Source organism: Mytilus galloprovincialis, chromosome 1 (genome assembly GCF_965363235.1).
Source record: "Mytilus galloprovincialis chromosome 1, xbMytGall1.hap1.1, whole genome shotgun sequence".
In the NCBI taxonomy this organism is placed as follows: Eukaryota; Metazoa; Mollusca; class Bivalvia; order Mytilida; family Mytilidae; genus Mytilus; species Mytilus galloprovincialis.
Window position 1 is genome coordinate 119,581,381 of NC_134838.1, and position 24,116 is coordinate 119,605,496.

The window sequence follows — 24,116 nt, forward strand, 5'->3', positions numbered from 1 at the left end:
TTCTACAATAAATCTATTGACAGTCTACTATTCATCCAGAAATTCTGAGTGTATTCTTACTGTATCCCTTATTGGTCATTCCATAGTCAAGAGAAACAAGCTGGTCTGATAATAACAAAATATTCCAACAGCAAAACCACATTTCTTGGTAGTCTTATCTAATTATATGTAATTTATACCTTTCAACAAACAAAGAAGCATGACTTTATTTTCTGTTGCAATAAAATATAAATGATCCACACCACAAGTTTTATGTTTTCTGGTCTGTGGGTTTGTTTGACCGTCCATTGATTCGCTCATCCTTTTGTTGTCCGTTTGTCTCGCTTCAGGTTAAAGTTTTTGGTCAAGGTAGTTTTTGATGAAGTTGAAGTCTAATCAACTTGAAACTTAGTTCACATGTTCCTTATGATATGATCTTTCTAATTTTAATGCCAAACTAGACTTTTGACCCCAATTTCATGGTTCACTGAACATAGAAAAGGATAGTGCAAGCTTCAGGTTAAGGTTTTGGACAAGGTAGTTTGTGATGAAGTTGAAATCCAATCAACTTAACTTAGTACACATGTTCCTTATGATATGATCTTTCTAATTTTAATTTCTAATTGGAGTTTTTACCCCAATTTCACGGTCCACTGAAAATAGAAAATGATAGTGCGAGTGGGGCATCCGTGTACTGGGGACACATTCTTGTTTCTTATTAGACTGTTCCATTTGAATATGATTGATGGATTAAGTAATCCAGCAGAATAAATTCATGAATTTTCTGAATGCTCATTATTTATTTGTTGAAATACTCGATTGATAAATTCAATCAATGCATGAAATTCACAAATTAATTTGTTATAATTAGCATGAGGAAGAATTGTTTAATCTGATATACTTTATTATAATAAATTATCGGTGGTTATATTCTGGGAAATCTGAAACGAGAATGAAAGTCAACATGGAAATGGGTTTCATAACTATTACTCACAAAAATTAACCAAGTATAAACACAGAGATGATAATCTTAATGGTACAATAGTTCAAAATGATTATATTTATATGAGTTTGGTAGTTAAAGAGGCTTAACAGTTTGCGAAATGTGTAGGCAGTTAACACCTATTTTCTGTTTCTTACAAATGTTCATAACTGAAGGGAAAAAGCTAGGGTACATTATTATAAAGCAGAATTACTTAATTTGCTTGTCATGTATAGTGGTAGGAAATGTATAAGAATTACAAAAATATTGAATGGTGTCCAGTTTTGAAATTTCTTCAAATAAACAACTCATTATAAATCCTGAATTAACCTTATTCAGATAGTAAGAATTAATTTCAGAAGGTACAACTAATTATATAACTATTGTAAATCTATAAACCATGGATATTATAAAGAAATTAAAGATATTTTAAGTACAATCAAAACCTCAATATTTCGCACCACATAGAGAATAACACACCACCAAACAAAAATTGTAATGTTTTGATAAAAGTGGTATTCGATGACATTTTAAGGATTTTTAAAGAAACTGCATTTTTTTCGACAATTTGGAATTCCATTTCAAAACCAGCTCTTAGGACTTGCTAGTAAGTGCAATAGGAAAGACACAAAGAATTTTTGGAAAAGTTGAAGTTGATTTGGTTAATTATTACTTTACATGTTGAATTTGGTCTCAAGCAATCAAATAAAAACTGCATGATTTTGTTTGTATTTTTCAGGAAAGAAGAGAAGAAGTGACATAAAAAGTAGTGAAGTAGAAAGTTTCTCTCATAGCATCTCTAATCATGGAAATATTGATAGTCAATATCGACCACCTAGTAATAATTATGATAATGGATATACACATGGCTACATGTACGCCAACACTGGGGTATCTGATGGGGGAATAGTAGGAGATCTCTCAGTAGCCGATTGTTCTGTTATCGATAGTGAATATGTGAGTGAATTCTGCCATAATAAAATGCAAGTTTCCATGGAGAAAAGACGATATTCATCAGGATCTGAAGAAGAAGGTAACGATGAAAATAATGACAATAAAAATCGATTGTCAGTTTTATCTGAGGATTCAGCAGTGAAAAATTCAGACTTTGTTTCAACAGAAGCTGAAATGAGCTATTCAGAAATGAGTGATGATGACAGTGAAAAATCGAAAGATTTAAAAAAGGAAGAGGAACCTCTTTTTCCTAACACAAACTCTGAAAAAAATTTATTGAACAATTTAGTGACTATAGATGGAGGACAGACAAAAAGTCCATCGTCAAACGAGTTAAGGATAATAGACCCATCAGACAGTCTTAGTAGAAGCACACCAAACATGAAACTAATCCAGGGCTATGAAGCAATATTAAACAATAAGTCTGATCTATTAATAGACACAGGGGAAACCCAGAATGGTAGAAAACCAGTGACAAGACTTAATTCAGATTGTCCTGGTAAATTTGACCCTCACCGATATGTTTTGGATCATAGTGAGTGCTAGTTATTATGTTTCATGATGGAAATTGATTAAAATGTATTGGGAGGGGAAGAGACATTCTAGTGGCATTAATTAGTTAATAGATATTTACATTGTGCATAATGATTACTGTTCATTTAACATCTATACATTTGGTTTCAAAGTGACAAGTTTTGTTGAAAGATTGGCTAGTGATGTACATTAGCCATTGTACATTGCTTCGCTTTCTAGATATGATTATGATTGTCACTAGAATGTCATACTTGGTGCTTTGACCTTAGGAAATCTGACAATCTGTTGTATTAAGTGCCTGAGAACAGAAACTGTTTTATAGTGCCTTCAATTATTAAAGTGTTCTTATATTTAGTTCATTGTAAATATCATATTTTATTGTTTAATTTGTATTTTATACAATGATAAAATCATTTCTATATATTTTGTACATAAATTTACATGTCTTTGTTCATTTGTTTGTGTACATGTGTATTTTATTGTTATCTCAAGATCTGGAGTTTACAAATCCCTGCTTACATCGCATCCAACTTTTGGTTGAATCTTTTATTTTTAAAAATGTTTGATAACAGAACAAATAGGAATAAATAAGTTAATAACTGAGTGGTATTACAAGGGACCATTTAGTTAAGAATGTAGTACAAGAAATCTATAACCATTATTATGGTCTTTGTGTGATAGTAGCTGTCACTGCCTATATATATCACCTCAGTGAAGTCATTTTCAGTGCTTAACTCAGATGTTTTACTTTTATGTTTTTATATCAAAATGTGACCGAAAACTTCTGTTTTGTTTGATATTTCTAATTTGAGATTGTGATTTCTTCATTTTAAATACGATTTGTGATCCCATAAGAAACCAAAGATATAATTTTGAATTACTTTCATTGTATTAAGACATTCCATGAGTTATATCACAGAGGTATTCAATATTTACAGATATATATATATATGTATATTATCAGGAGTTGTGATAACTTTAAATCATTTATTTTGCAATTGCAGAGGTTTTCCTTTTCATTTCACAGTATTTATCTTTTAAGTATTGAAGGGTGACAAAAAATCTTACTTTAATGCATCATTAAAAGATTTCCTCCCAAAGCCAGTAAACTTTATACATTTATTAATGTCAGTATCATCAATGAGTCAGTATGGTGCTTTAATGTTTACAATATATTTAATCATGCAGTGATGCTTTTAAAAGAGGGAAGGAATGGCCCTGATTGTGTGTCGTAGATGGATACCCCATATCCTTTCTTTTCCATTTAATAATTCAGAATCATACTGTTTTCTCTCCTAGTGTTCAATTGAGGCAAATATTGAAGTGGCATTAGTCACATTTTAAATTTTTAAGCCACTGTTAGCTTAAAGTGAGTATATATTTTTTTTTATCTTTAATGCTATTATATCAAAATTTTAACAGGGGTCTTATATACCAATAGTAAAAAGATTTATAAGCTTAAGTAGTCCAATTTTTTTTTTCATGATTATATGCCAAAAATATTTTTTTCCTAGCAACAGGCTTTAAGCTCCCTGAATATGCCACTGTTTCACCTTTAAGCTCCCTGAATATGCCACTGTTTCACCTTTAAGCTCCCTGAATATGCCACTGTTTCACCTTTAAGCTCCCTGAATATGCCACTGTTTCACCTTTTCCTCTTGTTAGGTACTTATTCCCACCCTATTCAAACATACAGGGTAAATTGTAATCTCAGAAAATATTTCAAGTCTGAGATTAAGTCCCATTCATAAATGCCAGTTTAAAGCCCAAGGTTTGTATTGTTGGTTATGATGTATAACCATTTTGCAAGTTGTTAAAATTAAAATTTAGCAAATGACAATAAAAAGTTTGCATCAAGTTGATATAAAAGTATGTTTTAATGTTCTGTGTTATTTAATGTTTAAGTATATATCTTGTTTTTATTGATATTAAATCAGCTACAAAAATGGTTAAAGCTGACAATGTTTTGATCAGAGTTTGAAAAATAAAAGAGTGAAAAAACACTTGATTTTTGTTTTGTTTTTTGTGTCGTTATGGAGTATATATTTTATTGTCCAGGTTGGACAAAATCAAAACTTACTTATAGAATGGTGATGTTGGACAGGCATGGGAAAGTAGGTACCTAAATTTTGTGTACAGCTCCTCCTGGTCAGTTAAATCTGGTTCTCAGCAACTATACAAGAAGGTCAATATAAAAAGAAGATGTGGTATGATTGCCAATAAGACAACTATCCACACGAGACCAAATGACACAGAAATTAACAACTATAGGTCACTGTACGGCCTTCAACAATGAGCAAAGCATATACCACATAGCCAGCTATAAATGGCCCGAAATGACGAACGTAAAACAATTTTGCTGATTAAAATTCATCATTTGCAAAAGAATTTGGCAAAAGAAATAGGAATAATAATTTAATATCATGCATCTTGTTTTTTTTTTTTTTTTATGGTTTCTCGAACTTTAAATGATCAGACAATATTTGGAATTCACCATTGAAGTCGTTCAGATTTTGACAGAAAATCAATAATCATCTGATTGCATTTTATAGCTGTAGGCAACAAAGGACTAATTAATAAAGGTGTTGATTGTATTGTTTGACAAAATGATATGGTAAAATGGCGACTGTAACATATCACATAAAAGATTTATTAACCACTTTGATACACACATGTTTGAAGCAAACTTTTGATGTCTCCTCTCCTTCTTTTAACGATGGGTTGGATAGGAAAACTTGTTATGACGAAAAATGTTCAAATGAAAAATATATGAAAAAATAAATGAAAAATATATGAAAAAATAAATGAAAAATATACTTAAGTTATATATGACAAAAAGAAATAATAAAGTGGCTAAAATTAAAAAAAAAAAATTGTTTTGGAGAAAGAGGTGGCGGAAAAAATAATTGACCCAGAGGAAACCCTGCCAACAACAAATAGATAATAGGTACTGACCTGAGAGTACTTGCAGTTACTGACAGCTAGTTCAAAGCCTAATAAAAGAAAATCATCCAACAAACCCTCACAAACTTAAAATTCACCAATGGACAATGAAAATTAGGCCAAGGCCGGATGAAACCTGCCATATACTATTACCAGTGTTGCGTTACTGTTGACACACATGTACACCTGACAATGCTGACCAAATATTGTTGACCTTTAACCAGTGTTACTGTCAGACATACATTTGCACCTCAGAATATTGACCAAATATTGTTGACCTTTTACCAGTGTTTCTGACAGACAGACAAGCACACTTTAGAAAACTGACCAAATATTGTTGATCAATTACCAGTGTTACTGTTAGACAGACATGTACTCCTGAGAGTGTTGACCAAATAGTGTTGACCTTTCAACAGTAACTATCAGACAGACAGATACACCTGAGAGTTTTGACCCAATATTGCCAACCTATTACCAGTGTTACTGTCAGACAGTTATGTACACCTTAGAAGATTGACCAAATATTGTTGACCTTTTAACACTGTCAGACAGACAAGTACACCTGAGAGTATTGACCAAATACTGTTCACCTTTTTACAGTGCAACTCTAAGACAGACATATATACCTAAGAGTATTGACCAAATTTTGTTGACCTTTAACAGTGTTACTGTCAGACATGTACATCTAAGAGTATTGACCAAATCTTATTTATCTTTTACCAGTGACAAACATGTACACCTAAGAGTGTTGACAATAGGTCAACAATATTTGGTCAACACTCTTGACCAAATATTGTTGACCTATTACCAGTGTTACTGTCAGACAGACATGTACACCTTGAATATTGACCAAATATAGTTGACTTATTACCAGTGTTACTGTCAGACAGACATGTACACCTAAGAGTGTTCACCAAATATAGTTGACTTATTACCAGTGTTACTGTCAGACAGACATGTACACCTTAGAATATTGACCAAGTATTGTTGACTTATAACAAGAATTACTTTCAGACAGACATGTACACCCTGGAAGATTGACCAAGTATTGTTGACTTATTACCAGTGTTCATACAACATGATTTCTGTCAGACAGACATGGTCCATTGAACCTAGTGGTAATAAATACAAAGTGACTAGCAATACATTACAGAACATTTTGTGAATAAAGAGATTCGAGTAACAATAGAAAAATCTTTATTAAAATGATTGTTCAGTACAATTTGTCAACTGTCCTGTGACAGACTATTGTCTACTAGTTGTTGTTCTTCTGTAGAAATCACACTTTCCTGTAATATTACCAGATTTTCACCACTCTGAGATTTGTCAATATTTGTTGAACTTTCATCAGAACTCTTATTTAGATCCTGGTCACTGTATTCAATTGCAGCATCAGAGTCTCCTTTCTGTGAGAATATCTCGGTAAATATATTCTCTATTTCTTTAAGGAATTCTGACGACAACCATTGATTGCTGGAATGCTCACTGATGGACATCAATAACTAAACAGGAAATTAAAAGAAAAATAGTAAATTATAAAAAAAAATATAAAATATCTTCACATCAGGTAATAATTATACTAATGAATGTCTTAAATAATTGTGTCCACAAGGCAAACAATCAATATCCTTTTATACTTTAAAAATGCACACAAAAAGTATTTTTTTCATATATATATGTAAGCCTCAAATCTATGTCCAGCCTCAAATCTATGTCCTTTCCGCAAATCTATGTCCTTTTTAATATTGCGTCATAGACGTTCCAAATTTATGTCCTTTATTGTCTCACATCTATGTCTTTTATTGTCTCAACTCTATGTCCTGTATTATCTCAAATCTATGTCCTTTATTAACTCAAATCTATCACCATTTTTGTCTCAAATCATGTTTTATCGAAATGTGGTGACGTAAGACATAGCAAGACGTCATCAACAATATGACTTCACTACAAAAAAGGAATGATGGCGGAGCAGGACACAATTCCAAATGAGGGATACGTTATATATCTAGTAAGCGGAAAAAATGGTATTTCAAAGAATCCAAATCTAGAAGTGTTTTGGGCGAATATGCTATGAAAAAATGGACTGCAGTGTTTACATCTGGTTTCTGGAGAGAAAGAATATGCCAAAACATAAAGAATGATTCTTCTCGGGGAAAGATTTTCGTTATTAAAGACATAATGTCATTTTGTCTAAGGTTGTTTATTTTTTATATTTCGTATTTGTTATCAAGACGTAATGAGTAAAAGGAAGTAACGATAATTACTACAGAACAATTAAACACAGGATCAAGAAATGCAAACAATTTAAAAATGTTGTAGTCTTACAATAAAATGTAAATCATACAATAATTACACATGCATGTAAAATTTTTAAGCACACACATGGAGAACACATCCCATTGAATTATGGAAAATGACTTAATAAAACAAAAATCCTATAAGGCCGTACTTATTAGATTGGCATAAATTTGCGCATGGCGAAACAAACTGGAAAAAGATTTTAGAAAAGAACACAGATTTGAGGCCGTATCTTTTTTAACGAACATAGATTTGCAAATGACGTCACGATTGAAAACAAATTTGAAAATAGGACACATATTTGAGGCCGTATCTTTTTTAACGGACATAGATTAGCGATTGACGTCACGATGGGGCACATATTTGAGAAACGGACACAGATTTGAGGCCGTACACAGATCTGAGGTTTACATATATCTTATTATAATACATTTATCTAACATCAGGGATACTATGATTATATCAAAATTTTATAAATAAACTCATCATAGATACCAGGACTAAATTTTGTATATACGCCAGACGCGTTAATAAAATTATTATTAAGAATTATTTAGACATATTAGAAGTCAATCATTTAATTTCTTCCTATTTTGGAAACTTTACAGTCAAGATATGTATTAAATTAGGAATAATTTTTCCATTAAAAAATAATTAAATATCATTTTTACTCAAATCCAAACAGTCACTGTCTTATTTGGGCTAGATTTCTTTTTGCAAATATTTTACCATATAAATAAATTCAGACTGATTCCATATCAGCAGGTTAGGTAATTTGAGCTTATGATACTTCTAGCAGTCTTTGATACAGAATAGTAATTTATTGTTTGTATGAACTGACTTTTTACCTAATACACCTTTATTATAGAGTTGAGTGGTTTTGGTGAACATGTATTAATTTACATAAAAATAAGAAGAAATGGTATGATTGCCTATAAAAAAAAAAAATGATTGCCAATGAGACAACTATCCATTAGAGACCTAATGATTTAGACCTAAGCAACTGTAAGTCCAAAACATGAATAGGATAGAGTTCTTGTTTGAATTGTTTTCCATTTGTAATTTGGTGGACATTTATATCTTGCTATGTGGAAGGGCGTTGCTCGTTGTTTAAGTCTGTACAATAACCTATAGTTGTTAACCTTCTACATTATTTGGTATCTGGTGGAGAGTTTGCAATCATACCACAGCTTCTTGTTTTGTATATGTAATCCTATTTGATGAACAATCATTTGAGAATATTTAAATAATTTAATTGAATGTTGTATAGAGTTTTAAAGATTTATTATGCACCTAAACAGGCCAAAGAAAGAAGCAAATATGCGTAACTAAGGACCTATCCTTCAACTAACCATACCAAGGAGACCTGTATGATCCCAGTATTCACATGCTTAGTCATACTTCAAGAGACTGTTTGGTAAATTTGAATTATTGAGTTGCTATCTCATTGAAATTTACCACACAACACCATTTATTCATATCTAAAAGAACAAGTATTTTGCAATTAAGAATATGAACACTGTATCCTAGTCATACTATGATATATTTCTATGTGTAACCATACCTTAGAAAGACATGTGTGTCCAGTAAATGACCTGTATGGTCCGAGTATTTCCACTCTATTTTGATAGCCACTGTATTTCTCTGCTAACTGTCGTATTACAGATAACATTGCTTCTTGATCCATATTATCCTGGACTATATCATAGTCAAACTTGTAAGGTTTGTCTGAAATAAATAATATTCTGTGGTGTCAGAGGAGTGATTAGTGAAATATGATCTCCATGTAATAACGTAAACTGTAAAAAGTCTTAGTTTCAATCTGACTAATGACATGACCAAAACACTTTATATTTATCATTTCTTTAGGCCATGTATTTGAGCTCTTGTTTTAATTGTTTTCCAAAATTTTTGGTAATTCCTGGTATTCTTTTTATGTATTATCATAACTACTTTGAATTGTTATACATGTATTATATATTGTACGAGTGGCTTTTGCTTAAAATGTGCTTTATAACAAATCCTGATTTCCATCAAATTCTTGAAAATTAAAGGATAATAAAATAATTACCATTATACAAAAAAAGTAAGCTTTTGTATATAATAATAATTTGCAGGCATTGAACTGAACCCATGTAAGTTTGCATCTTAGACAAAGAAACATTTTAATACACTAGTTAAATGAAAGACAGCAATGATTTGTTTTAGCTTTTTCAACTTGATGCTGATCAACTTTTACATTTTAATAAGAAATACTTACTACACATTTGAACAAGATTGACTTCCTCACTAACTGTCAAGCACTGTACATCAGATGACATGTTGGGATTTAATCTGTTGTATGGACTGACAATAATACCAATGTATCTATTACCTCCCTTGGAAAACCATTCCTATTTAGTATAAACAAAATAAAATAACTGACAATAATACTGATGTATCTATTACCTCCCTTTGAAAAACATTCCTATTTAGTACAAACAAAATAAAATAACTGACAATTATACCAATGTATGAGGGGGGCAGGACCTTTTTTCCGGATGTCAGGATTAGGTGTTTTAAGCTCTGGATTTAGGGATTGATCCTCTTGGAATCCAAGTTCCTTTCTTTTTTTCGAATTTTGGGATTTATTTTTTTTTAAATCAGGACCTCTGGACTTCATGTTTTAAAGCCCAGGATTTTGGGATCAGGACCCTCCGAACCCCCCTCGTGTATCTATTAACTCCCATGGAAAACCTTTCCTATGTAGTAAAATAAAAAAATATTCATAATTTATATACTGGTTGAACTTGATATTTTAAAATCACTATCATTTATTAATATATTGATATTTAGATATAAAGTTTTACTACAAACAAGTGAATACCTGAAATTTAAGCTGTGTTTCCATATCTCTGATAGAAGGATCAGGATTAAAGGTTGGATGTGAGTGATACCATCCCACAACTGACATACCATACTTGTGGATCTCTTCACTGGCCTGAGTCTGGGAAACTAAAATAAACAACCAGTGGTAATTTACTAAGTCCAATGTTCTGGACGAATGATCTTCCAAATAATTATCATCAACTGAATAGGTTTAAATTGTAAAAAAAAAAAAATTGCTTATTTAACCTGACTAATTTGGAGTTGTATGGTTAGTTGCAAGAAACAATTCTTACAGATAACCATAAACTTTTCTTTGCATAAAAACTTTGAGCTCCACTCAAAAAGTGTTAAATCTAGTATGAGATTCTTGTTTTTGAGAGGTGATGTGACTGATGTCTGCAGTTTAGTAAAATGGGATCAAATGATGTAGTTCAAAGGCGTAAAAAGAAGGAATTTATATTTATAAACCAGATGCTCCGCAGGGCGCAGCTTTATACAACCGCAGAGTTCGAACCCTGAACATTGGGGCAAGTATGGACACAATATTCAAACTTGATACAGCTCTGAATTTGGATTGTGATTAAATTGTTGACACAACACAGGTTTCTGATACATAATGAATGTGGTCTAAGAACTTAAACTTAAAAACTTTAAATTTTAAATTGGACATTACCTATTATGGTCCAATATCAAAAATCTAAATACATGGTTAGATTCAGCATATCAAAGGATCCCAACAATTCAATTTTTGATGAAATCAAATAAAGTTCAATTTTGGACCCTTTAGACCTCAATGTGGACAAATCTGATTACCGGGCCCAAACATCAAAAATCTAAATACATGGTTATATTAAGCATGTATCAAAGAACTCTATATATACAATTTTTGTTGAAATCAAACAAAGTTTAATTTTGACCGCAATTTGGACCAACTTGAAAACTGGGCCTATAATCAAAAATCTAAATACAGGTTTAGATTCAGCATATCAAAGAAACCACAAGGATTCAATTTTTGTTGATATCAAACAATGTTTAATTTTGGACCAACTTGAAAACTGGGCCCATAATCAAAAATCTAAGTACATGTTTAGATTCAGCATATCAAAGAACCCCAAGAAATCAATTTTTGTTAAAATCAAACTTAGTTTAATTTTGGACCCTTTGGACCTTAATGTAGACCAATTTGAAAATGGGACCAAAAATTAAGAATCTACATACACAGTTAAATTTGGCATATCAAAGAACCCCAATTATTCAATTTTTGATGAATTCAAACAAAGTTTAATTTTGGACCCTTTGGGCCCCTTATTCCTGAACTGTTGGGACCAAAACTCCAAAAATCAATCCCAACCTTCCTTTTATGGTCATAAACCTTGTGTTTAAATTTCATAGATTGCTATTTACTTATACTTAAGTCACAGTGCGAAAACCAAGAAAAATACTTATTTGGGCCCCTTTTTGGTTCCTAATTCCTAAACTGTTGGGACCTCAACTCCCAAAAATCAATCCCAACCTTCCTTTTGTGTTCATAAACCTTGTGTTTAAATTTCATTGATTTCTATTGACTTATCCTAAAGTTATTGTGCGAAAACCAAGAATAATGCTTATTTGGGTCCTTTTTTGGCCCCTAATTCCTAAACTGTTGGGACCAAAACTCCCAAAATCAATCCCAACCTTCCTTTTGTGGTCATAATCCTTGTGTCAAAATTTCATAGATTTCTATTTACTTAAACTACAGTTATAGTGCGAAAACCAAGAAAATGCTTATTTGGGCCCTTTTTGGCCCCTAATTCCCAAACAGTTGGGACCAAAACTTCCAAAATCAATCCCAACCTTCCTTTTATGGTCATAAACCTTGTGTTTAAATTTCATATATTTCTATTCACTTATACTAAAGTTATAGTGCGAAAACCAAAAGTCTTAGGACGACGACGACGCCAACGTGATACCAATATATGACCAAAAAATTTTCAATTTTCGCGGTCGTATAAAAACTCCTTTTACCTGGATCCATCTCACACTGCATGCCTGTACTAATACTATTACACGGTATAGCCATTGTGACACTGAGAGTTCCATCACAGCTCTGTCCTCCTAGCATACCTATCACCTCTGTTTTAGATACATGAGCATGGACATCCATAATCACTAGACAGGAATTGTAGATTTCAACGCCTATTGGTGCCTTAAAAATAAATTGAAAGATGAAAATATAGTTATGTTATTATTCATCACTACTCCTTATTTTAGTTTTGAAATATTGAAATTTAATTACATAAAATGTGATGACGGTAGGAAAAATGTTTCTCTTACTCACTTATAAACCAATATTAGGGTATGTTTGTAAAAAGACACATGAATCATTCCATGCTCCACTGGGCGGCATATATCCAACATCTATTCTCTAAACAATTATAACTCCATGTGGTGAACCAACACTGTGTTGTTTACTTTCGTTGAGAGTCTCCAGATGTGGATACCTTGGTATACAGGGTTGTCAATACAAAATAGTGAGAAAAACTTGAAAAACATTATGACAACAGTTGTTGGGACCAGGGTTTCCGCTGGCGGTCGCCATTTTCGCAATTTGCGAAAAAATTATAATTGTGGCGATTAAAATTCTTCATTTGCGAAAGAATTTGGCGAAAGAAATATATATAACAATTTATTTTCTTCCATCTTGTTTATTTACTTTTTTCGAGTTTCTCGGACTTTACCCAATCAGACAATGCTCGGAATTCACCTTGACCTCATTAAGATTTGGACAGAAAATCAATAATCAGCTGATTGCATTTTATAGCTATCGACAACAAAGGACTAATTAATAAAGGTGTTGATTGAATTGTTTGACAAAATGATATGGTTAAATGGCTTCCGCTAAATGTCACATACAGAATTTATTTACCACTTTGCGACGCACGTGTTTGAAGCAAACTTTTGACGTCTCCTCTCCATTTAAAGATAGTTCAGAAAAAAAATTGTTATTGTGATGAAAAATGTTCAAAAGCAAGAAAAATCTCCGATTTAAAACTATAATTATTCTTTGACTTTTATATAGGCAATTGATTAGGGAGACTACTTTAAAGTCGTTTGAGTGACACACGTGTTTCAAGCATAGTTTTACGTCTCAACTTTCTCATTTACGATGGCCAAGAAAAGTAAACTATCATAATAAAGAAATCTATCTAAAAGGTTGGGAACAACCCCTCGAATGAGAGTAATCCTTCAATGTAATGACCACATGAAATGAGGGATCAATTTCATGTGATAAAAGCTTTTGTTTTGTTTTAAAAACCACTTCTTAGTACCAAAGGGCTGATCAGTATTTTTCTTTTAAAGAACTTTCCCTACGAACTATACTGGTATTATATGATCAAAACATGTCCATTAATTTTGTTATATTCCAGGACTTATATCTTCTTTATTATAAAAAAAGTATAGTGGTCCCCTCATTTAGAAAAGTTGTTTATGTTACTTGGCGAAAAAAAATTAAAGTGGCGAAAAATATATTGTTTTGGCGAAAGGTGTGGCGAAAAAAATAATTGATCCAGGGGAAACCCTGGTTGGGACCATGGGATTTTTCCCCCTTGATGTCCTGCATCATAAAACAAAACAAACTCGATATTTTTAACAAACTTAATTTTTCTAAACTCATCATATCTATTTAAAACTCAATTTTCATTATTTCTCTCATTCAGAGCAACAAAAATTGTGACGTCAAAATTGTGTACCAAGCTTTGTACTTCAGCACTTAATTTCTGTATGTAAATTGTCCTGCCTGGCTTGAAAAACATGTCAACCAATATTAATAAAATTGCAGACTTTTTAAGTGTCATTGTCATATAAAAATTAAATGTACTTTCAGGATTTTGTAAAGTAAATGATTCACATGGAATTTGTTTAATATGTTTACTGGATTCTCCCGAGTACAGGATTCACATGGAATAAGTTTAAATGTACTTACTGGATTCTCTTGAGTAAAGGATTCACATGGAATGAGTTTAAATGTACTTACTGGATTCTCCCGAGTACAGGATTCACATGGAATAAGTTTAAATGTACTTACTGGATTCTCCTGAGTAAAGGATTCACATGGAATAAGTTTAAATGGATCATAAAATGTCTTGACTTCTTTTGACGATTTTATCTTCTCCTTGTCATTATAACTTGTATCATCTAAGTGTTCCTGGTGCTGAAAGGAAAGTAAACAAATATTAATCTAAACCAAAGGTACATCTAAAATCACAGTCCTAATAATGGTCATTTCTAATATTTCTAAATGCAAAGCAAATATCATTCAAAAATACAGTTTGTCCTCAATCTACAAAATAGGTACAAAAGAAAATAAAAGAATCCAAAGTATATCTGATTCTATTTTGTAGAGAACTCTGTGGTACCAATTAACAAAGTTTTTTCCTGAACAAATAAAAATTTATTTAATAAGTTATTGGTCAATGATACACACCTCAATAGTTTTACCCTGTAATTCATCCTCATTAATCCAATTACCATAGCCATCTTTGATCTTTCTTTTTCTTGGTCTCTGTGATACAAAAATACTTTTTTAATGCTTTTGACGAAATGCAAGATTATGTAAATGTCCTTCCAACAAGTAAATAATAGATATCATAAACTGATTTGACATTATGTTTGATATGTGCATATTCCTTCCCTATCTATGACATATCTAAAAATTACAAAATTTACAATACCAGGGGTGGATCCAGCCATTTTAAAAAGGGGGGGGGTTCCCAACCCAGGACAAAGGGAGGGTTCCAACAATATGTCCCCATTCAAATGCATTGATCGTCTAAAAAAGGGGGGGTTCCAACCCCAGGAACCCTCCCCTGGATCCGCCAATGAATACATATTAGTTGTATAGATTTGTGTTTAATTCATGTTACCTTTTAATCATAATTTTCAATGGCAAATCATTTGATTGAATTATGCTTCATGTATAGTCGCAAATACTTAATGTATGTTCAGGCAGATTCAGCTTTAAAGGCAGATAATTCATTTGTTTGTAATTAAATTTCATAAATTTGTGAGTACCTACATATATTGATACTACCTATATCAAGAGAAAAGGTACAGAATTAATATGATAAATAAGAAAATGTATCTATCAAAATGAATGAAACAATATATTTTGTGAACAAATTTTTAAACATGAGTATACATTAACACTAGCTATAAATCTTTGTGATATTTAATGCATTTAAAAAGACTTATTGTAGTCATATGGAATATAATCAATTAGTGCCACAAATTTCAGTTGTCACACAACAAGCTGGTAAACAGGTACTTTACCATTGAATTCAATTTGAATCCTTTTGCAAGAACATCTCTAGAGCCCTTTTGTTTCACTCCAATAGCTGCCATTTTTACATGATGATTATAACAACTCTGCTCTGTAAAGAAATGTTCACATACAATTATATCAGCATATCAGATTTATATAATCATAAAGTTTCCTTAATGCAAATTCATCCTCACGAACAATTAAGATTTATGATGAGACAGCTCTTTAACAACAAACTGAATTCATAATAATTTATGAGAATTTACAACTTGATATGTCTGTATTAAAATGATAAGAATTAATGTATAGAACTGTAGTTTTCACCTAACTTTTTGACTAAGTCAAAGTCCAATGAGTTATATGCCATTTCAATGCGATACTTTGTACCCTTTCATAACATAATTGACCTTTCATAACATAATTGATTGACAGATTTTTGGTGCTTGACATCACTTTCCACACTACAGGCTATTTTTTGGCGGCCAATTTTTATTGTTAGAGAAAAGCCAGAGTGCATGACACTACAAACTCCTCAGAGTCTGAATTGACCAGTTTTTGTGCTCGACCAGTAAAATCGAGCACACATTTTACTCGACTAGTCTCGACATTGTCTCGACTGTACTTAACTGTACTTATGGTGACTTAAATAACACCGGTATCACTCAGATTACAATTCTACCTTGACAGGTAAGTTTGTATTTAGCCTATAAAATACTTATTTAGCCTTGAGAATTGAAAGGTCAGTTTATCCCATTCATACAATAGAAGTTTACCTATAAGGGTCAGAATGGGGTTTACAGAATAGAGAATAAATGTAATAGCAACAAAAAATAGAGAATAGAGAAAATGAACAACAAAATAAAGAATAGAGAATAATGCGGTGCAAAAGTATAGAGAATAAATGTGCAAAATAAAAAGGAAACTTAGGTAACTGTAATGCAATACCGATAATATAATGATCAATGTGCATAATTGATAAATAATCTTGTAACAGAAAGACTATATTGTAAAATCATTTTCATGAGAATCTGCTTTACAGAATGAGAGTTATTTTTAAGGCTATTAATCTAGTCAAACTGGTTTTAAAGTAGACATCTAGTCAAACTGGTTTGGTATAACTGACTGTTTCTTGCCCTAGATGTCTATTTCACAGTGACCTTATGTGTTTGTGCTAAGAGTACATTGTACTGTCAAATTCATTGATTTTCTGTTGGGACATGACCTACATTGTAAACATGCAAAATAGTGGCTTGAGATTTCAACTGATATTAGTATAATAAATTAAAATTTGGAATATTATATCCTGGTTGATGATGGGTTTTTTTGGGACCAAGATGTTTTCTTCATTCTTGTTCACATTATGATTATTTTAACCTTCAACATTGTTCAATGCACATTTAAAGATAGAAAAAAATTTAGCTCTCATTTAAAATATTTTGCAACTTAATAATAATCTTTCAGATTTGGTGTAAACAAAAAACAAGACCCTGCAAGCATAGTCTATTTCTATAACAGTCAAGCAGATATTTTTTTTTATATCTGAAAAAAAACTACCATGTAAAGAAATATGCAATTAAAAGGCCTAAAATAACCCCTAAAATTCAACATTAACAGATTTTTAACAATTAAATCAAGATGTACAAAGTTTTAAGTATTGGTCAGAATATAGGGTTCTTTTGTACTTTAACAATATCACAATAACAATAAAGTGACCTTAATTTTTGACAAGGTAAATGGCATGAAGCCAAATTTATCAACCTCTATTGTATGAATGGGAAACTGACCTTTCAATTCTCAAGGCTAAATAAGTATTTTATAGGCTAAATACAAACTTACCTGTCAAGGTAGAATTGTAATCTGAGTGATACCGGTGTTATTCAAGTCACCATAAGTGTACTCGACTATGTCTCGACTTTACTGAATTAGTCTGATTCAGTACTTGATGATCTTTGTGTAGTCTGAAATGGTCTTGACCAAGGCTCGACCTGTCTCGACCTGTCTTGACTAGTCTCGACCTGTCTCGACTAGTCTCGACTCAGTCTCAACCAGTCTCGACCTGTCTCGACTAGTCTTGACCTTCACATTTAGTTTTGACTGGTGTAAATCAGCCCATCTAACTAAATTAAATATTTATCTTACAAAATTCAAGCTTATTAGGTAGTTTGATTTATTGCTGTGAAATGAAAGAATTTAATTTTACAATATGTACAAAAAAAATTATTATATAAAAATTCAGATAGGCATCTTTAATTTTTTTTATAACTTTTTCAAATCAACTTGGATTTTCATCAAACTATGCAGATATCTTAGATATATATCAAGCTTACTGAATCTCATTTCATTTAGTTTTTTGTTGTATTGCTGTAAAATTTAAGAATTAAAGTAATTTTGGTAAAAAAAAAGGTTATGATTTGCAATTCGGACAAAAGAGAGATAGTACACTTTAATTTTTTTAATGATTTTTTCAAATCAACTTGGATTTTCATCAAACTATGCAGCTATCTTACATATATATCAATCTTACTGGATCCCATTTCATTTAGTTTTTTGTTGTATTGCTGTAAAATTTAAGAATTAAAGTAATCTTGGTATAAAAAGCTAGAATTTGCAATTCGGACAAAATAGAGATAGTACACTTTAATTTTTTTAATAACTTTTTCAAATCAACTTGGATTTTCATCAAACTATGCAGCTATCTTACATATATATCAAGCTTACTGAATCCCATTTCATTTAGTTTTTTGTTGTATTGCTGTAAAATTTAAGAATTAAAGTAATCTTGGTATAAAAAGCTAGGATTTGCAATTCGGACAAAATAGAGATAGTACACTTTAATTTGCTTAATAACTTTTTCAAATCATCTTGGATTTGCATCAAACTATGCAGATATCTTACATATATATAAAGCTTACTGAATCCCATTTCATTTAGTCTTTTGTTGTATTGCTGTAAAATGTAAGAATTAAATTAATCTTGGTATAAAAAGCTAGGATTTGCAATTCGGACAAAATAGAGATAGTACACTTTAATTTTTTTAATAACTTTATCAAATCAACTTGGATTTTCCTCAAACTATGCAGCTATCTTACATATACATCAAGCTTATTGAATCCCATTTCATTTAGTTTTTTGTTGTATCGCTGTAAAATTTAAAAATTAATTTAATCTAGGTAAAAAAAGCTAGAATTTGCAGTTCGAACAAAATAAAGATAGTACACTTTAATTTTTTTTATAACTTTTTAAATTCAACTTGGATTTTATTGAAACTATATAGCTATCTTGGTAATGTATTCTTCTTACTGAATCCCAGGTTGTTATAAAGTTCGTTGTATTGCTGTCAAATTTAAGAATTAATTTAATCTAGGTAAAAAAAGCTAGAATTTGCAGTTTTGACAAAATAGAGATGGTACACTTTAATTTTTTTCATAACTTTTTCAAATCAACTTAGATTTTCATCAAACTCTACAAATATCTTTGCAATATATTGATCTTACTGAATCATAGGTTGTTATTTTGTTTGGTGTATTTCTGTCAAATTTAAGAATTTAATTAACCTAGGTCAAAAAGCTACGATATTAGAAATATATCTTTTCTCATAATTTGGGAAAAAGTATATATAAAATATTAATATAATTCCTTTAATGTTTTATTCCTTTTGATATACACTATATAAATATATCAAAAAGGGATGAAACATTAGAAATTATTAAAATAGTTCTTCTGATTTGTGGTGATTTATAAAGCAATACCTTCTGCTTGGGGCAAACTTATTAAAAAGATCACATCTACCAAAGAGTTTTAAATTCTAAATAACATTTATTCAAAGTTGCAACATCCTGTTAAATCTAAATCGCTGGGCTTTTAATTCACTAGATAAGTAATACACGAGTTTAAGAAAAGTAGGGCTTTCTTTTTACCTGTAAAACTCACATGTACTGATGTAATTAAATCATGTATAGTGTCATGTCATTAAATTTGACAAAAAAATATTTTAAAACTTCATTACAACCTGGGATTTAGTAAGATCACCAAGGTAGCTAAATAGTTTTAATAAAATCCAAGTTGATTTGAAAAATTTATTAAAAAGCTTAAAAGTGTACTATCTCTATCTTGTTCGAACTGCAAATTCTAGCTTTTTTGACCTAGATTAATTTAATTCTTAAATTTGACAGCAATACAACAAAAAACTAAATGAAATGGGATTCAGTAAGCTTGATATATATGTAAGATAACTGCATAGTTTGATGCAAATCCAAGTTGATTTGAAAAAGTTATCAAAAAAATTAAAGTGTACTATCTCTATTTTGTCCGAATTGCAAATCCTAGCTTTTTATACCAAGATTACTTTAATTCTTAAATTTTACAGCAATACAACAAAAAACTAAATGAAATGGGATTCAGTAAGCTTGATATATATATGTAAGATAGCTGCATAGTTTGATGAAAATCAAAGTTGATTTGAAAAAGTTATTAAAAAAATTAAAGTGTACTATCTCTATTTTGTCCGAATTGCAAATTCTAGCTTTTTATACCAAGATTACTTTAATTCTTAAATTTTACAGCAATACAACAAAAAACTAAATGAAATGGGATTCAGTAAGCTTGTTATATATGTAAGATAACTGCATAGTTTGATGCAAATCCAAGTTGATTTGAAAAAGTTATTAAAAAAATTAAAGTGTACTATCTCTATTTTGTCCGAATTGCAAATCCTAGCTTTTTATACCAAGATCAATTTAATTCTTAAATTTTACAGCAATACAACAAAAAACTAAATGAAATGGGATTCAGTAAGCTTGATATATATGTAAGATAGCTGCATAGTTTGATGAAAATCCAAGTTGATTTGAAAAAGTTATTAAAAAAATTATAAGTGTACTATCTCTATTTTGTCCGAATTGCAAATCCTAGCCTTTTTTTACCAAAATTACTTTAATTCTTAAATTTTACAGCAATACAACAAAAAACTAAATGAAATGGGCTTCAATAAGCTTGATATATATCTAAGATATCTGCATAGTTTGATGAAAATCCAAGTTGATTTGAAAAAGTTATAAAAAAATTAAAGATGCCTATCTGAATTTTTATATAATCATTTTTTTTTTACATATTGTAAAATTAAATTCTTTCATTTCACAGCAATAAATCAAACTAGATATCATTGAGATGGGAGCCATCTCTGTGGGCCCCGCTGTGAATAATGTGCATTAAAAAATTGTATCTTTACCATAGGACATGGGTTTGTCAACTGAAATCAAAGTTTTTGACCTTGACCTTTGACCTATGAAGTTGTAAATAAATTATGACACACCCTTTGGTGTTGGTTTATAAACATGTCAAGTATAAACTTTGAAATGATAAAGGTTCTCAAGATATAGAGCGGACACGATCTTTACCATAGGACATGGGGTTGTCAACTGAAACCAAAGTTTTTGACCTTGACCTTTGACCTAGGAAGTTGCACATAAATTATGACACACCCTTTGGTGTTGGTTTATATACATGTCAAGTATAAACTTTGAAATGATAACGGTTCTCAAGATATAGAGCGGACACAATCTTTACCATAGGACATGGGGTTGTCAACTGAAACCAAAGTTTTTGACCTTGAACTATGCCCTAGGCAGTCGTTCATAAATTATGACACACCCTCTGGTGTTGGTTCATATACATGTCAAGTATAAACTTTGAAATCATAACGGTTCTCAAGATATAGAGCGGACACGATCTTCACCACAGGACACAGGGTTGTCAACTGAAACCAAAGTTTTTTGACCTTGACCTTTGACCTAGGAAGTTGTACATACATCATGACACGCCCTCTGGTGGTGGTTAATAAACATGTAAAGTATAAAGTATGAAATCATAATGGTTCTCTAGATATGGAGCGGACACAAAGTGTTACGGACGGACGGACGGACGGACAGACGGACGGACGGACGGACGGACGGACGGACGGACGGACGGACGGACGGACAGACTGATCACTATAGGGGACCGCCTTTGGCGGGACCCTAACTACCTAATAAGCTTGAATTTTGTAAGATCAATATTTAATTTAGTTAGATGGGCTGATTTACACCAGTCAAAACTAAATTTGAAGGTCAAGACTAGTCGAGACAGGTCGAGACTGGTTGAGACTGAGTCGAGACTAGTCGAGACAGGTCGAGACTAGTCAAGACAGGTCGAGACAGGTCGAGCCTTGGTCAAGACCATTTCAGACTACACAAAGATCATCAAGTACTGAATCAGACTAATTAAGTAAAGTCGAGACCTAGTCGAGTACACTTAAGTACAGTTAAGTACAGTCGAGACAATGTCGAGACTAGTCGAGTAAAATGTGTGCTCAATTTTACTGGTCGAGCACAAAAACTGGTCAATTCAGACTCTGAGGAGTTTGTAGTGTGAGAGAACCATTAACTCACAATTATAGTCAATTAAGATTAGAGTGAAACACACCTACCAAGTGTTAAGTTTGAACTCACAACCTCAGTGTTGACAGACTTGTGATACAGTAGGTTTGAACTCACAACCTCAGTGTTGACAGACTTGTGATACAGTAGGTTTGAACTCACAACCTCAGTGTTGACAGACTTGTGATACAGAAGATGAACAACTTAGAACACTTGTCCACCAAGGCCCCTATTCATAACATATGAAAATGTACAATACAAGGGTTAAATTGTTTGTAATAAAATATAATTACCACAACCAAAGTTAATAGCACCAGTACATTCCAAATACATGTGGATTCTACCAATACAATTCACATCACCACAATTCTTTAATCCAGGTCTTACTGATGTTTTGTTGAGGTAGTTTGGTTTTGACTTATACCTAAAAAAAATTAAAAAAAATTTGAATACGATTTTTGTATTTTAAAAATACAAATGCAGTACCTAAACTGTCCATGACAAAATTGTGTGTTCAGTTCAACAGTATTCAAATATCATGGGAGAGACAATGTTTTTAAAAGTTTTGTTTGTATAAGTTAATCTTTTTGAAATCAGTTCAATATTTATATGACAATAATGCAATGCATACATATATGAACAAGAGGTGGTATGATTGCCAGTGAGACACATATATGAACAAAATGTGGTATGATTGCCAATGAGACAACTATCCACAAAAATATCCACCACTGTACAAATGAAATTGATGTAACAAACTAATTATAGGCAACCATATGTCCTTCAACAATGAAAAAAAACATACAATATAGTCACCTATAAAATATATATAAATATATATGAAAAATATGAAAGAATTCAATTGAGAAAACTCACAGCTTAATTTATAACAAAACTAATTTACAAACAAGACAGTAACCATAGAAAATGGATGCCCCACTCACAGTATTATCTTCTATGTTCAGTGGACCGTGAAATTGGGGTAAAAACATTAAACTAGCATTGCAATTAGAAAGATCATATCATAGGGAACATGTGTACTAAGTTTCAAGTTGATTGTACTTCAAATTCATCAAAAACTAACATGACTAAAAACTCTAACCTGAAGCGGGACAGATTGATGGACAAATGAACTTACGAACACATAATGCCCATAAAAGGGGCATAATAAAAAAATATGACAGCAATATGACTACATGTATCTTGTTCATTATTTTTCATACTGATTAGTGACTGACTAAAAATGTAATACAGCATTTGTGTCAGACTATATCTTACTCTGACATAACATTTACATGCAAACAACCTACCAAGAGTCCAGTATAAAATTTCTGATTTTGACATAACGGTCAGGAGTTTTTGATGGCCGTCCATCAAAGAATTCCAAATGAACTTTTCTTTCTTCTATTGATATTAGATCTGGTTCAATTAATTTTTCCTCTGTTGGTACTGGAAATTCCATAACTTCACCATTAGATAACACAACCATATTGGCTGAAAAAGAGACTTTATCATTTATATATTTTAAATTTTCCTGTCCTAAATTGCTTTTTGTTTTGGGGAGGTCAAAAGACTTAAATTATATACATTATAATTATATAGAATATTGTTATATTTATAAAAAGTCATTTTTCTTTACACACACTGAAGACACAGGGACTTCTAGTCAAGACTTTAATCACAAGCAAACTTTGTGAAAAAAAAAACCTATTAACCAAACCATAAAATTTAGTTTTACAAAATATTAATTCCAACTGGAAGCATTATCCAAAAGTCATAGTTACCCTTCAGTACATGAATACCAAGCAAAGGGAGTGATACCTATTACCCTTCATCTTTAACA

General features: G+C 31.4%; 2 protein-coding genes across 8 annotated transcripts in view; one reads left to right on the top strand and one right to left on the bottom strand.

The window, feature by feature from the left end:
- The window catches only part of LOC143054828 (adhesion G protein-coupled receptor L2-like), a 60,558-nt gene extending 56,103 nt beyond the window's left edge, over positions 1-4,455 (top strand). For 5 of the 6 annotated variants that reach the window (XM_076227881.1, XM_076227904.1, XM_076227898.1 and 2 more), the window contains one exon: positions 1,701-4,455. In XM_076227881.1, the coding sequence (XP_076083996.1) occupies positions 1,701-2,461 (761 nt within the window). In that variant the 3' untranslated portion in view covers positions 2,462-4,455. The remainder of the gene's footprint in view (positions 1-1,700) is intronic. The other variant, XM_076227912.1, reaches the window with a different exon arrangement.
- A 2,117-nt stretch (positions 4,456-6,572) lies between these two features.
- Positions 6,573-24,116, bottom strand: part of LOC143054859 (histone H2A deubiquitinase MYSM1-like) — a 28,228-nt gene continuing 10,684 nt past the window's right edge. The window contains exons 6-15 of one of the 2 annotated variants that reach the window (XM_076227943.1): positions 23,584-23,767; positions 22,567-22,697; positions 15,869-15,969; positions 15,024-15,101; positions 14,625-14,750; positions 12,563-12,743; positions 10,557-10,684; positions 9,951-10,083; positions 9,255-9,418; positions 6,573-6,894 (exon numbers count right to left, since the gene is read on the bottom strand). In XM_076227943.1, the coding sequence (XP_076084058.1) occupies positions 6,619-6,894; positions 9,255-9,418; positions 9,951-10,083; positions 10,557-10,684; positions 12,563-12,743; positions 14,625-14,750; positions 15,024-15,101; positions 15,869-15,969; positions 22,567-22,697; positions 23,584-23,767 (1,502 nt within the window). In that variant the 3' untranslated portion in view covers positions 6,573-6,618. Of the gene's footprint in view, positions 6,895-9,254; positions 9,419-9,950; positions 10,084-10,556; positions 10,685-12,562; positions 12,744-14,624; positions 14,751-15,023; positions 15,102-15,868; positions 15,970-22,566; positions 22,698-23,583; positions 23,780-24,116 lie in introns of both variants that reach the window. The other variant, XM_076227934.1, reaches the window with a different exon arrangement.